This window comes from Diospyros lotus, chromosome 15 (genome assembly GCF_014633365.1).
Source record: "Diospyros lotus cultivar Yz01 chromosome 15, ASM1463336v1, whole genome shotgun sequence".
Lineage (NCBI taxonomy): Eukaryota > Viridiplantae > Streptophyta > Magnoliopsida > Ericales > Ebenaceae > Diospyros > Diospyros lotus.
Window position 1 is genome coordinate 21,945,213 of NC_068352.1, and position 14,854 is coordinate 21,960,066.

The window sequence follows — 14,854 nt, forward strand, 5'->3', positions numbered from 1 at the left end:
CTAGGAGAACGACTTTCTTTCACCTTCTTCCCTTCCTTCTTCTAATCCTTCCATGTGCAGTAGTAGCCTCCAATATTGGTGGCCGGAACTGAATTTGTCTCCACATTTAAAGCATAACCCTAACTTCCTTCGCTGTTCCATAGTAGAAAATTTAGCTATATTAGAGTTAGGATAATCTTGAGAATTCCCCCGATTTCCTTCCCCTTGTTGATTGAATGAGGGTTGAACTCCCATGGAGAATGTGTACTTCTTTTCGATCGTTCTCAATGCAAGTTACTAGAGCATGGCTTTCTCTGCAACATGCTTAACGGCTACTGGCTGCATCATCTTCACTGTTGGCCTTAGCTCATCTTTCAAGCCGCTAATAAAACTTGACACAAAGTAGGGTTCATCTAGGGTAGAGTAGGAAAGAGTTAACAGGGATTTCAATTCTTCAAACTTGATGTCATGGAAGGGGTCCTAGGGCAAATACACCTTATAGCTACAAGTCTTGGTTTATTTTTTGCTTACTTTCGTTATTTCCAAATTGCTGTAATTCTGTTAAATTCCTTGTTGTATTTGCCTTAGTCATATTAGCTGGAAGATTCCCCACGTGGAGGGAATTAGAATAGGACAAGAAGCGGTTATAACCGCATGGAGGAGGGAATCTGCTGTGGCAGCTTCCACCGTCGAGTGCTATATATTCTCAGCTGGTTAGAGTAAGAATCATCAATGAGAAAATCAGAATTGTTTCTCCTCTCTCATTCTTAATTCTCTCTCTCTCTCATTCTCCATTCTCGTCCTCTCCCTCCCTTGCTTTGTTCCGTTTTGTGTTAGTCGAACCCCACTCCTAACTCAATCTGAGCTAGGATCAGTGGATCTCACGGGGGTACCGTGACAATTTTGTATCAGAGCCACCTTTCCTTGGACAACCGAGACGGAAGTCGGTAATGGCAGAAGGTACTCGTATGAAAAACCTAGAATCACAACTCTAGCAAACCAGCTCGGCTACGACCGACTGTCAAAATCGGATCGACCAGCTGGAGTTAGGAACTACCCGTAACCATGAGGCTATCATGGCGTTGGACAGGCGAGTGGAGAACTCCATGGATGGAATGGAGCGGAGGCTGGAAGGGTCCATCGTCCGGGTGCGAGATGAATTGAGTGCTCAAATGCAACAGTTCATGGTTATGTTCGCCTGCTAGAACCTAGTCCGACTGTCTCCCGATTTTCCACTCCGAGAGCACACAGAACCAATCCTACAGAGGAATGAAGCTAACGGGGAACGCGGCACCTCGGAGATCGGAGCGGACCTAGAAGAGGAGCTGACTGGATTGATGGACAGGGCCCGAGACAGGCCTGTTAACCCTCACGCAGGATTTCCGATGCCTCGGATGGATATTCCCACCTTCGAGGGAATTAATCCTCGGTGGTGGCTAAGGAAGTGCGTAAGGATGTTTGAGTGGTATGGCATCCCTGAAGGGCAGAGAGTATCCCTGGCTACGACTCATTTTAATGAAGTGGTGGATGCTTGGTATCAAGGAAGTCTTCGGTAGGGTAGGATTTACGCTTGGGGGGAATTCTCTGAGAAGGTATGTGAGAGGTTCGGGGAAAGAAGTATGGAGGATGTTGTGGAGGAGTTTAACAAACTGAGGCAGATCAGAAGTGTGGAGAATTACCAAAGGCGCTTTGAGGAACTGAGATCTTTCATGATCCACCACAATCCTCACCTCTTGGAGGCTTATTTTGTGTCAAGTTATTTAAGTGGCCTTAATGACGAGCTCTGACCAATGGTGAAGGTGTTGAGACCCCGATCAGTTGAGCAAGCCTCCGAAAACGCTAGGCTACAGGAGATGGTGGCGGAAGCCTTAATGAAAAAGCAGAGGCAACAAACGAGGGGCGTAGTTGGAGGGCCGCCTAATGTTGCGGGAAGACACTCCAACCGGGATCAGGTGAGAAGAAGTAGTGGGGTGAGAGGGGTGGCAGGCCCCAACCCAACTTCTTTTGGAGAACAACTAAGGGAGCAGAGAAGGCTGGCGGGATTGTGTTTCCGGTGTGGAGAGAAATATCATGCGGGCCATCAGTGCAAGAGGCAGATACTGTTGTTGGAAGGTAATGAGGAGCCTGAACAAGCAGTAACAGAGGAAGAAGAGGAGGAAGAGGCTAAAGAGGATAATGGGGAGATATCTATCCATGCCTTGAAGGGGGTACCTAACAGCAAAATAATGAAGGTAGAAGGTCGAGTTAAAAGAAAAGGTCTGATGGTCTTAATTGACAGTGGGAGTACCCATAGTTTTTTAGATGAAGGTACGACCAATAAGCTGGGGTGTCAGCTCACAGGGACGCCTCCTCTGAGTGTGACCGTGGCCAATGGCCAGCAAGTGATGAGTACATCAGCGTGCAATGGATTTCGCTGGGAGATGCAGGGCGAATCCTACGAAGCAGACCTCAGATTGTTACAACTGGGGGGATGTGACATGGTGTTGGGGGTGGATTGGATGAAGATAGTAAGTCCGATCAGTTTTGATTTTAATCGAATGGAGGTGTCATTTGAAAAGGAAGGAAGGAGGATGATACTGGCAGGAGGCAAAGAAACCGGAGCATGCAAAATGATGACAGGAAGGAGGTTACAGAAGGTGCTCAAGGGGAAATGGAGTCAGCTAGCCAATCTATTCTCCATCATAACTTCGGAGGAAGTTCCAGGAGGGCATGGAAAGGCCTACCTAACAATCAGCTCAACTGGGGAGTCCTCTGACCAGGTAAATCACTTAGATTGCATTAATGAATTGTTGGCAGATTATGAGGACCTGTGCATGGAACCTAATTCCCTACCTCCTTCCAGACCATATGACCATACCATTCACCTAAAGCCGAACATTGAACCCATTAATGTAAGATCCTATCGGTACCCACCTCTCCAAAAGACTGAAATAGAGAAAATGGTTCGAGAAATGCTACAACAGTCCCTTATCAGGCCCAGCCAAAGCCCCTTTGCGTCTCCCGTCCTACTAGTCAAAAAGAAAGATGGGACATGGCGATTTTGTGTGGACTACTGCCAACTCAATGCCATAACCGTTAAAGATAAGTTCCCTATACCCTTGGTGGAAGACCTCTTAGATGAACTTCACCACGCCAAAATCTTTTCAAAGCTTGACTTGCGTTAGGGGTATCACCAAATTAGGATGAGACCGGACGATGTACATAAAACAGCCTTTAGGACCCATCACGGACATTTTGAGTTCTTGGTAATGCCATTTGGGCTTACCAATGCCCCGGCCACTTTTCAATCCCTAATGAACCGGATATTTGAGCCTTATCTTCGGAAATTTATTCTTATGTTCTTTGATGATATCTTAGTTTACAGCCCTTCCCTTAGCCAACACCTAATTCACCTCAAAACCACCTTGGAAATCCTCAAGTCTAACCAGCTTTTCATTAAAAAATCTAAGTGCGCATTTGGTCAAGGGCAAGTGGAGTATTTAGGGCACATTATATCCAAGGGAGGGGTTAGCACGGATCGAAAGAAGGTGGAGGCAATGGTGTCCTGGCCGAGGCCTCAGTCCGTGCGAGCTTTGAGGGGATTCCTCGGCTTAATTGGATATTACCGGCGGTTTGTGAAAAATTATGGAATTATCAGCAAACCACTAACCGAACTGCTTAAAAAGGGAAATTTCAGCTGGGAATTAGAGGCGGAGAGGGCTTTTAAGGAGCTTAAGAAAGCCATGAGCAGAGTGCCTTTGTTGGGGCTACTTGATTTTAGCAAGCCCTTTGTCTTGGAGACTGATGCGTGTGGAACGGGAGTGGGGGCAGTCCTGGTGCAGGAAGGGAGGCCCCTGGCATTCTTGAGCCAAGCTTTGGGTCCGCAACATGTGGGGCTGAGCATATATGAGAAAGAGTTCATTGCGGTGCTAATGACTGTTGATAAATGGAGACACTATTTGGAAGCAGGGAGGTTTACGATTAAAACGGATCATGAGAGTTTGAATTTTTTACTACAACAAAAACTACAAACACAGTTGCAAAGGAAGGGCATGACCAAGTTGATGGGATTGGACTACTTGATACAATATCGAAAAGGGAAAGAAAATGTGGTTGCTGATGCACTATCAAGGTGTCATGAGGAGGGGAGTGTGGCGGCCATAACTACTATGATCCCAGAATGGTGCCAACAGGTACTCAAGAGTTATGAGGGGGATACAGCAGTGAAGGAGTTGCTGGGAAAGTTGGCCATAGGATCAGAGGGAGTTGAAGGATATACGCTGGTGGATGGAATGTTAAGGCATCGGGGCAGGATTGTCATTGGAAACAAAGAAGATCTCAAGAAGAAAATCCTGCAGTCATTACATGAATCCCCTTTGGGAGGGCACTTGGGCATCCAAAATACTTACCTCCGGGTGAAACAACTCTTCCATTGGCCCGGGTTGAGAGCTGAGGTAAGAAGGTTTGTGTTGAGTTGTGACATTTGTAGGAGGTGTAAGGATGAGAATGTGGCCTATCCGGGGCTGTTACAACCGCTCCCGGTGCCTGAGCAAGCTTGGTCTAGCATCTCTATGGATTTCGTTGGGGGCCTGCCCAAATCTAAAGGGAAAGATAGTGTCATGGTGGTGGTTGATCGATTCACGAAATTTGCTCATTTTATAGGGTTGGCCCACCCTTACACTGCCCAAGAAGTGGCTAGAATTTTCATGGATCAGGTGGCAGCCTTGCATGGGGTTCCCACTACTATTATCTCTGACCGAGACAAGGTCTTTACAAGCGCCCTGTGGAAAGAACATATGAAGGCATTGGGTGTTAAGCTAAACATGTCTTCAGCCTATCATCCTCAAACGGATGGCAACATTGAACGGGTCAACCAAGGCTTGGAGAATTATTTGAGGTGCATTTGCATCTTGCAGCCCAAGAGTTGGCACAGGTGGCTGTCTTTAGCCCAATGGTGGTACAACTCCAGCCAACACTCCTCCCTAAAGGTGTCTCCCTTCGAGGCTCTCTTCGGTTATAAGCCTCCTTTACTATCAGCTTCAGGAGAACATTCCACTGCGGCCTCAGTGGAAGAGTACTTGCAATAGAGAAGAGAGGTATTGCGGTAGCTCAAACAAGAATTGGCCCTGGCTTAGAACAGAATGAAGCAAGCTGCAGATAAGAAAAGAAGTGATAGGGAATTTGAAGTCGGGGAAAAAGTCTACTTGAGGTTGAGGAGGCACCACCTAAAGGCTATGACTAAAAGGCGGGTCTCAAAGCTTGCTCCTAGATATTTTGGCCCTTTTCCCATATTGGAAAGGATAGGAAAGGTGGCCTATCGACTGCAACTTCCTGAAGGAACTCGAATCCACCCAGTTTTCCATGTCTTCCTGTTAAAGGCAGCCGTAGGGACTGAGCAAGTGAATCCCGTGATGCCCACTCTTTCTGAGGGAGAGGATAACCTGGAAGAATCGGAAGCTATTTTGGATAGGTGAGTAATTCACAATCAAGGGGCCCCGCTCATTCAAGTATTGGTGAAATGGCAGGGGGTGCAGCTGGAAGCGAGACTTGGGAGTACCTGCCTAGCCTGCTCACACGATTTCCCAGGGCTGCCAGTCTCCTCAACATTTCTTGCGGACAAGAAAGCTCTAAGGAGGGGGGAATTGTCACGGAAGGGGTCCTAGGGCGAATACACCTTGTAGCTACAAGTCTTGGTTTATTTTTTGCTTACTTTCGTTATTTCCAAATTGCTGTAATTCTGTTAAATTTCTTGTTGTATTTGCCTTAGTCATATTAGCTGGAAGATTCCCCACGTGGAGGGAATTAGAATAGGACAAGAAGCGGTTATAACCGCATGGAGGAGGGAATCTATTGTGGCAGCTTCCACCGCCGAGTGCTATATATTCCCAGCTGGTTAGAGTAAGAATCATCAATGAGAAAATTAGAATTGTTTCTCCTCTCTCATTCTTAATTCTCTCTCTCTCATTTTCCATTCTCGTCCTCTCCCTCCCTTGCTCTGTTCCGTTTTGTGTTAGTCGAACCCCACTCCTACACAATCCGAGCTAGGATCAGTGGATCTCACGGGGGTATCGTGACACTTGATTAGGTAATCCCCACTGCACCTTCCTGTTTCAATTTGTTGAACTCTTCTACCACATCTGTCATTGCTCTTTCACCGAAGCAAGCACAAAGTCCTTCCGCAAATTCCTACCAACTCAATTCAGACCTTTCGCCGCTCCACCCTTGGAACCATGCATCCACGACGTCATTGAGATACACCACAACTAGATTTACCTTTTAACTCTCGACCACACGAAAATAGTGAAAGTACCTTTCACATCGCTGAATCCACCAACATGGCTTGCCCCCATCAAATGTCGGTATTTCTAGCCTCGGCATCAGTATATTAACCTAGTCGGTATATCCCCCTCGATTGGAAGCCCCTGTCATGAATTCTGGTTGATCCGCTATTTCCACAGGATCCAGAGTATGGCTGTGACTCCTTGCTCCTACCAAGATTGGAGCAGTAGCTGTTCTTTGGGGAAAATCAGCCAGCAAACTCGCATTGGGCAGCCTCGAAAACAAACGTAGGACAGTGCTCAATTGCTGCCCGAATCCAGCAAACTCCTACTTGAGGTTGGACCCGGACGCCGGTGATCTCAGCCTTCACGCTTTTCTCCAACGTCACCATCATATCCTTCGTTGCTGCATTCTCGACTCTGCCCCTACTCACCTCTTCCTGCGTTTGGCGGAGGCCGAGCTCCACCAACTCAAACCACCCCTCCAATTGTTCTTGAGTGTGTCGAAGGCCCGTCTCCATCGTATCCAAGCGGGCTTCCAATTGCTTCATTCTTATTCCTTCTGCCATGCCTATTCGATTGCTGATCGCTACCTCCAATTGGCAACGGAATTCCGACCCAATATCGTCGAAATTTGCTTGGGTGTTAAACGTAATTGACACCCAAGAAGTGTTGGAATTCAATTGCACCAAGAATCGTCGTATCCACCCTTGGAATTTGCTTGGGTGTTAAACAAAATTGACACTTGAGGCGCTGGAAATCAATCGCACTTGTCGCCAATCCTTGGGTCTGCTTCTGTTGTGCTCACCTTCAAAGTTGCAATCGTTGGGATTTAACACTCGCCCAAGCTAGCACCTTCTTACCCAATCACCAATTGCAAATTTCAATCGCTGGAATCTTGAACTTGCGCCCTTCGCACTTTCCTTCTTGCCGAAATCCCAGTTCAACCGATAGGGTTCCTTGTCGTCAAAGCGTCGCTCTAGTATGCTTCCAAATATTGAATCGATGAACCCAACTGCCCTCGCCTATTGCTTCGTCTTCGGTTCTAGCTCCGGTCACGCCCCTTCGGTCCATTCGTGCCTACTTCGTCAACTCACCTAACTGACCCCTTCGTTGGTGACCAAGATAATCTGGCTTTGATACCACTTTGTCAGATCCTTGGATTTGACGAGGGTTAATTTAGTGAATCTTGAAGTAAGAGAGAATTGAGAGAGGTTGAGAAAGATTAAGAGAGAAGTGAGAGAATTCATAAAGAACGAGAGAATTCAGTCTTTAATTGCCTCCCATCCCCTCATACAACCAACCTCTTATAGGGTTTATCAACTACCAGTTACAGTAATTGAACCCTAACCTCCCTGCTAATAGCCCACACTTCTAACTGATTTACAACAAGAAGGCAACCCCCCAGCCGTTTCTAATCAATCTATACGACAACAGCCCCCAATTTATAGAATTATCCCTCTTATAGCCTAGGGTCATGACAGTGGGATGAGCTACATGAATTCTAGACCTATGACCAGCTCTATTCATCGCCATATCCTTTATAAAACCATTATTTCCTATGTCATGTTTAATTGTTTCGCACTAGGTTTTCTTTGGTTGTCTTCTCCTCTTTTGCCATAAACTTCCTCCATTTCATCCACTTGCCCTAGGTGTGTTATTTGTTACCTTCTCAAATGTCTAAACTATCTTTTGCATCTTATATTCAATAGGTGCCCCTCCAACCTTACTATGTGTGATTTTGTTTCTTGTATGGATGTATATCCAGCATTACATCTCATCTAAATTATGCTCATATTTTAGTCATGTGCATAACTGCCTAAACATTTTGAGCCAGACAATTAGTTTTATAGCTATTTGATAAAACTTCTTTTTTAGCTTTAATGATCACATAAAATGTTGGACGCACTTATCCACTTTAACCATCATGCCTTGCTTTTATGAGTAATATTCTTCATAATCTCTCATTCTTTGTGAATAATTCATCCAATATATCTAATTTCATCTTGTCCAGGATAACTGGATCTCCAAGTCTCACCCAAGGACATCAACCATCTACTTTTCTTAGAACTTACATTTCACATTTTCAGTTTTTGACCTACTCAACATAAAAAACCTTTGGATTCAAAGGTGTTTCTTCATAATTTAAGCTTATTATTCACACCTTCTTTTATCTCAACCAAGACAGTATCATTTGCAAATAGCTTACACCAAGGCATTTCTTCTTGGGTGTGCTCTGTGAGTTCATCCATCATGAAGGCAATGGGGTAAGGGCTTAATGCTGAATTTTGATGTAATCCAATTGTAATTGAAAAAGCCTCAATATAATCCTTTACAAGTCCTAACACATGTTTATTCTTTGATGATGCATGTGCTTACAATTAACAGATTATTACTCATTTGTCTATAATTCATGATAGTTGATCCAATGAGTTTTACTTTAGTCTTTGGGTTTTTAAAGCAATCCTCCTGGGATTTTTTTTGAATATGAGGACCACCTTCAATGCTAGAAGTATGCACTTACCACATTAATGGTGAGGATTGAACAGAAGGTCTACTATGTTAAAATCAGTGACCAGGATAACTTTAACTGCTTGTATCCTCAACAGCAAGCAAAATTTTATTTAAGTTTTGGTCTCTTACATTAGTTTAGGGACTTTTAGCCATTTTGCACATATTTCTTTGCTAGTTTGAGCTGCTAAGACCTTAAGTTTTGTCTGATATAAGGGCATGATAAAAGCCTAATTGTTAACTGGCATATTTGCTTTGTTTTTGTAATTTGATATGATATGAGTTTACTCAGTGTGACTGATTATCTGCTGGTATGTTTCTTCTCCCATTGATTTGCTTTACCATCTTGTGTAAACAGATGTGGAGTTACTGAGTGCTGTTGCAAGTGGCTCTCCTGATGTTATTCGATTCCTCAAGATTATGGCAATATGTAATACAGTGATACCTATACAAAGGTGATTTTAGCTTCTCTATTGGGAAATGCTTGCTGGGATTCATATCCATCAAGAATCTCAACTCAATAACATTTTTATTCCATATAGATTATTTGTCCTCAGTCTGAATGATCTTATTTGAATCTTATTAAATTTATCTGCAGCAAAAGTGGATCTATTTCATACAAGGCACAGTCTCAGGATGAGGAAGCTCTTGTTCGTGCTGCTGCACACTTGCATATGGTTTTGGTCAATAACAATGTTAATATTCTCGGTATGATGCTGTGTTTTGGTATATGAGGTTTACCTTTGGTAGTCATGTTGTATAGCTTCCTCCTTTTTGATGTAAGCGCAGAAATCAATTTTAATGGGGCAATAGAACATCATGAGATCCTGGACATTCTGGAATTCACATCTGATAGGAAAAGGATGTCAGTAGTGGTGAAAGATCGTGGGAGCGGAAGAATTTTCCTCCTATCTAAGGGGGCAGATGAAGCAATCCTTCCTCATGCTCGTGCCGGTAAGCTTTATTTATCCTTCTGAAGAAGGACTGCAACATGACACTATGAAACGCATTCAAAAGGAAATCTTCCAACTGGAAGTCTTCACATTGCTGAGTGCTTGCAGACAACCTCCACAGTTTTCTTCTCAGAACCTTCCACGTTTACTTGTTTATTTCTTTACTTTGTTTAGCAAATCAAATATATGACTTGCTCTACTGCCCCACTTGGTTGGCGGAGCTGAGTTTTTCCTTTAAAATATGACTGGAAGATAGATTTCCTGAAGGGACATTGCATTTGATGCATATTGACATATGTGCTTCATGACAATGTTATCCACATTCAAGGAAGAAAGTAGTTCATGCAAATCTTATCCTAAATGTGTGAGCTTGATTTCAGCTTCTCTTTCGCTAGGCAACAATAAAACTCTTAATCCTAGAGATTGATGGCACAATGCCTATTGGGCTGGTGAAGTTGGAGCAGCATGTTTAAAAGATTCTCCTATTGCATGGCATTTTATTCCAGTTCAATGTGCTCTGGACACGATAGTTATCAGTGAAGGAAAACAATGACTTCATAAATAACCAAAGGTTTTTGTCTAAAAAAATTTGAAAACATGTGAAGCAGAAGTCGGTGCTTAAGGCACTTACTTGAGGATAATTGGTCTAAGTTGCTAGGCTATACTAATTAATGAAGATTTTGATGAGAAATAGTGACCACCGTTTTCTTTTCTGGGAAACTTCGCTTGCAATGAATTAATTTCCTTTTCATTTTTAGTAGCTCTTGATTTCCCTATTTGTAGGAAATACAGTTCCATGCTAGGAGTAGATCTTTGAATGTACTTTGAGGAGCTTAGTTTCTGTATGATTCCAGTTTTTTCTTTGTGCAAATTGGTTTCCCCACCCTCTAGAACCTTTTATGAAATTTTTGTTAAAAGATATCAATCATTCCAATATGTCTTTCTATAAATTGTCTTTTAGTTATTTTTTTATCGCATGAGTTGTCTTTGTTCCAACTGTTTGAAATATGCTTGAGTCAGATGATTTTATAAAGCAATCCCACAGCTTCTTTGTCAACCTCTCTGATAACCTTTATTCAAGTTATTGCACCCCTTCTTTGGATAGTGGTATATGAAGAGTTTGATAAACCACGTGCTTTTCCCATTCTCTAGCATGTCTTATTAGGTCCTGGATTTTTTATCATTGATCTTCAGTAGAAATTCAAAGGGAACAGATGAAGCATTATTGTTTCTGAGCTATTCTTTTCATAATGCTTTCTGTTGCATTTACTCCGCATCCTCTTGAGTAGCCCATGTGATGTGCTTGTAGCGTGTTATTTCTATTTGCTTTGAAATATTCTTCACTTGCCAATTGTTCAGGGCAACAAACAAGGAGTTTTGCTGAAGCTGTAGAACAATATGCTCAGTTAGGTCTGCGAACATTATGCTTTGCTTGGCGTGGAATAGAGGAAGAGGAATATCAAGAATGGTCTTTGATTTTTAAGGAGGCTAATAGCACTTTGGTGGATAGGGAGGTAAGTTGTACTTCTTAACATTGTTTACATCTTCTTCTTTTTCTTCTCTTCTTTGGGAGTGTGAAACTATATGAGCTTGCAATTGAAATCAGTCAAAGGACATCTCGGTGTATGAGGCTTCTTGCTTCGTGAGGGTCGGGGGATAGTTGTTTCTATATGTAACCTTTTTTGCAAAGAGGCCATTTCTACAGCTCAAACACATGACTTTCACTCACAAAGGAGGAACCTTACCCTTGCTACCAAGGCTCGGCCTCTTGCAAGGAAATCAGTATTTGACATATTTTGTTTCCTTGATCTATTATTTTGCAGTGGAGAGTAGCTGAAGCGTGCCAAAGATTAGAGCATGACTTTGAAATCCTTGGGGTTGCTGCCATAGAGGACCGTTTACAGGTATGCATTGTACTTGGGGCACTATTTTTGACTTATTTAACTTGTTCTTCTCTGTAGAAGCAGATGTATTTTTGTGTCCACTATAGCTTTCAGATTCTTGGACAAACTTTTGTTTTTCTTGTACAACTTCCAGGATGGTGTACCAGAAACAATTGAGACACTTAGAAAAGCTGGAATAAACTTTTGGATGCTGACGGGAGACAAGCAGAATACTGCTGTACAAATTGCTCTTTCATGCAATTTTGTATCACCAGGTGGGTTGATCCTGTTTTTGATGATCTTCTCTGTTGGAAATAGAAGAAAAATCTCATCTAGTTTAGTTTTTTAGTCCACTTTTCTGTTCTAGGATTGCCTGTCTTGAAAAGTCTTTTGAGTGTATAATTTTATGACTTTAGTGTTATAATTTTCAAATTATAATAATTACAACAACAATATGAAGCTTTTATCTCACTTGCTGGGGTCATCAGTCATCTACTTGGATGCTAGCTTGCTAGTAATCTCTATTCAAGGCCATATCTTTGTAATTTCATTATATCCTTTGTCGTACTCAAGTTTTCCATGAAATTTTCTTTGGTTCCTTCCCCTATTCATTTGCCACGTTTTTCCAAACCATTAATTCCTTTACAGGTGTGTCTCTTAGAATTCATCTTATGTGGCTAAAACATCTTATACATGTCTTGCGCATCTTGTCTATGTGCCACCCCAACCTTTTTATGGATAACTTTATTTATAATTTTTCCTTTTCTTGTATGGCCGTACATTCATCTACATAAGATCCTTAAATAAGAATGATTGTATAATGAAGACTGTACAAATAGGGTGTCAAAATATCTGGTGCTAGTTTCCTTAAGAATTTGGATCTTTCATGTTGGGAAAAATAAGGATAAAGTAATCTTGTATACAAAATTTTCCCATGAGAGAAGCAGATTATTTCTAGAAAATTTATTTTTCTTATCTAGAAAATCTCTTTTAGTTATCATATGTTATTAACGTGTGTTGTACCTTTATTATGGAGGAACCTGGATTGGCGATTCTGATAAACTCTTCTTAGCAGAGGTTTCTTCTGATTCAGAATTTGTTTAAAAAACAAAAGGTACTGATAAACATTTGAGAATTGGTTGGATCATGGATACTCAAGATGGGATGCCTTATATGTCCTGCAATAGCAACTTTTATTTTTCATGTTATCCCTATGGAGTTAAACATATACATTTTTCTTGTACTTGGTCTCTTTATTCAAATTTTAATTCAAGGTCATTTGGATCTTTTTCTTTGTCAATTGAGTATAATACACCATTTACTTTATTGTTAACTGACTTGTTCACAGAACCGAAAGGCCAGCTACTGCTAATAAATGGAAAAACTGAAGATGAAGTTTGTAGAAGTTTAGAGAGAGTTTTGCTTACAATGAGAATAACAGAGTCAGAACCTAAGGTATGGATTTCCTACCATCATAAGGTTGCATCTATAAATTTGTCAGCCATGAATTTGTCTAATCTTTGATTTATTTGATTTCTACATTCTAGTTCCTTTCTTTAATCTGTCTTCCAACTAAGGTTTATATCACCAAACTAGGTTGTGGTCTTTGAGAGAATAGAGAATACACAAAGACATAATATATGAGATTTGTCCGTATGAGAACTATCTGACCTTTATGTGGAAGGTTACTTTCCTGATTGTGGAAACAGCCTTATGGATGATTTGCAAATTTGTAATCAAGATTCCTTTTTGACTAGGTTCCTCATTTATGGGCTGCAAAGTTCAAGATTTGAGTATGGTCCAACATTCTACTTATCGGAGGGTTTTTGTTTGTGTCTTGGCTTCAGTTTCTATGAAGATTTTAGTATGGTGCAACATTCTACTTATTGGTTTTTGTTTTTGTGTCTTGCCTTCAGTTTCCATGAAGATTTTAGTTGATTACATGATGGTTATTGTATGTTTATCTTGATTTCTGGAAATTGCCAAGTACACTTTTAGGTCATTCAAAGTCTTGAACATGAAGCCCACAATGAATATGATATTAGATATGATAACCTATTATCAATGTTGGACCAAATCTGAGAAGTTGGCTTGGAGCATTTTGGTTTGATAATTGATAATTTGGAATTCATGTTGTTTGATTTGGTGAGTTTTCTGTTGCCTATAACTACGTAATGCAACTCCTCTTCTTTATTTAGGCTTGGGACTGACTCTAGTTTAGAATCCACTGGCAGAGGTCCATTGATGCATGCTATTGCAGGTGACATTGCTCCGGTGGATGAGATGGCATAAATACTAAGCCAGAGATACAGGGGGATACTTTAGGATCTAGAGGTTTTAAGTTATGCAGATTGAAAACCGAATAGATGGATTATAAGTTTAGTAAAAATACAAGTCTGAACGATGTTATAGTAAACTTCAAGATTAAGTCAGACCAGGAAAAGATCAATTTAGATTGGATCAATCATTCAAAACGATGGAGAGATTAATGAGGATGTTTTCCATATAATTGAAGTAGGATGGTTAAATAACAAAGTGCATATGATATTTTATGCGAGTAAGATTCCGTTAAAACTAAAAGGAAAAATTTACTTTTTACCCAAAACTTATTGTATTTGTAAGTTTTATCTAATAAAATTCCAAGTACTCAAAAATCCATAGTTACTAAAATCGGACCAGCCGGTTGGACCACAAAATTGTCACCAGGCCATTCTAGTTCGTGAAAAAAACTGGAGATGTGTATAATTCTACTAAGACCAACTGATTTTTTTTTTTTTTGAACTGGTTAAACCAGTAAAACCAAATAAATCCTCCAATGTTAATTTTTGTCTAAAGTACTAAATAGCTCACAATTTTTAAAAATTTATTTTCTTTAATGAAGAGGTAAATTAGTCTTTGCGAACAAAAAACAAAGAAAATAACACTAAGAGTGAAGACTGAAGCAAACCAACTGTTTCCTTTCTCAAAAAAATCAAAATCCCCATTTTCTGCTGAATGCAAAATCTTTGCTTCAAATCCCTAATCCCTTTCTTGCTAAAAGACCATCTCTATCCAGCCATAGCTTTGCCTTCATCTGGGAGTTTTTATCAAGCTTTATTTACATGTATTATGAAGATGAGATTTGAGCATCATTGTTATCTTTTGTGTTTTTAATTAGTTGTAATTATGAGATTTGAATATTTATTTAGTGATTCAAGATTTTATGTTATTTTAATGTTAATAATCTGTAGTAATATATTCATATAACCTGAACAGTGATGTTATTATATTA

At 41.0% G+C, this 14,854-nt stretch overlaps 1 protein-coding gene across 6 annotated transcripts in view; it reads left to right on the forward strand.

The window, feature by feature from the left end:
* Positions 1 to 14,854, forward strand: part of LOC127792106 (phospholipid-transporting ATPase 2) — a 143,592-nt gene that overhangs the window by 89,998 nt on the left and 38,740 nt on the right. For all 6 annotated transcript variants that reach the window (XR_008021079.1, XR_008021080.1, XR_008021081.1 and 3 more), the window contains exons 11-17: positions 9,106 to 9,202; positions 9,346 to 9,455; positions 9,537 to 9,701; positions 11,060 to 11,214; positions 11,524 to 11,604; positions 11,738 to 11,858; positions 12,932 to 13,038. Coding sequence is in view for 3 of the 6 variants with exons in the window: in XM_052322461.1 (XP_052178421.1) it covers positions 9,106 to 9,202; positions 9,346 to 9,455; positions 9,537 to 9,701; positions 11,060 to 11,214; positions 11,524 to 11,604; positions 11,738 to 11,858; positions 12,932 to 13,038 (836 nt within the window). In the remaining 3 variants the exon portion in view is untranslated. The remainder of the gene's footprint in view (positions 1 to 9,105; positions 9,203 to 9,345; positions 9,456 to 9,536; positions 9,702 to 11,059; positions 11,215 to 11,523; positions 11,605 to 11,737; positions 11,859 to 12,931; positions 13,039 to 14,854) is intronic.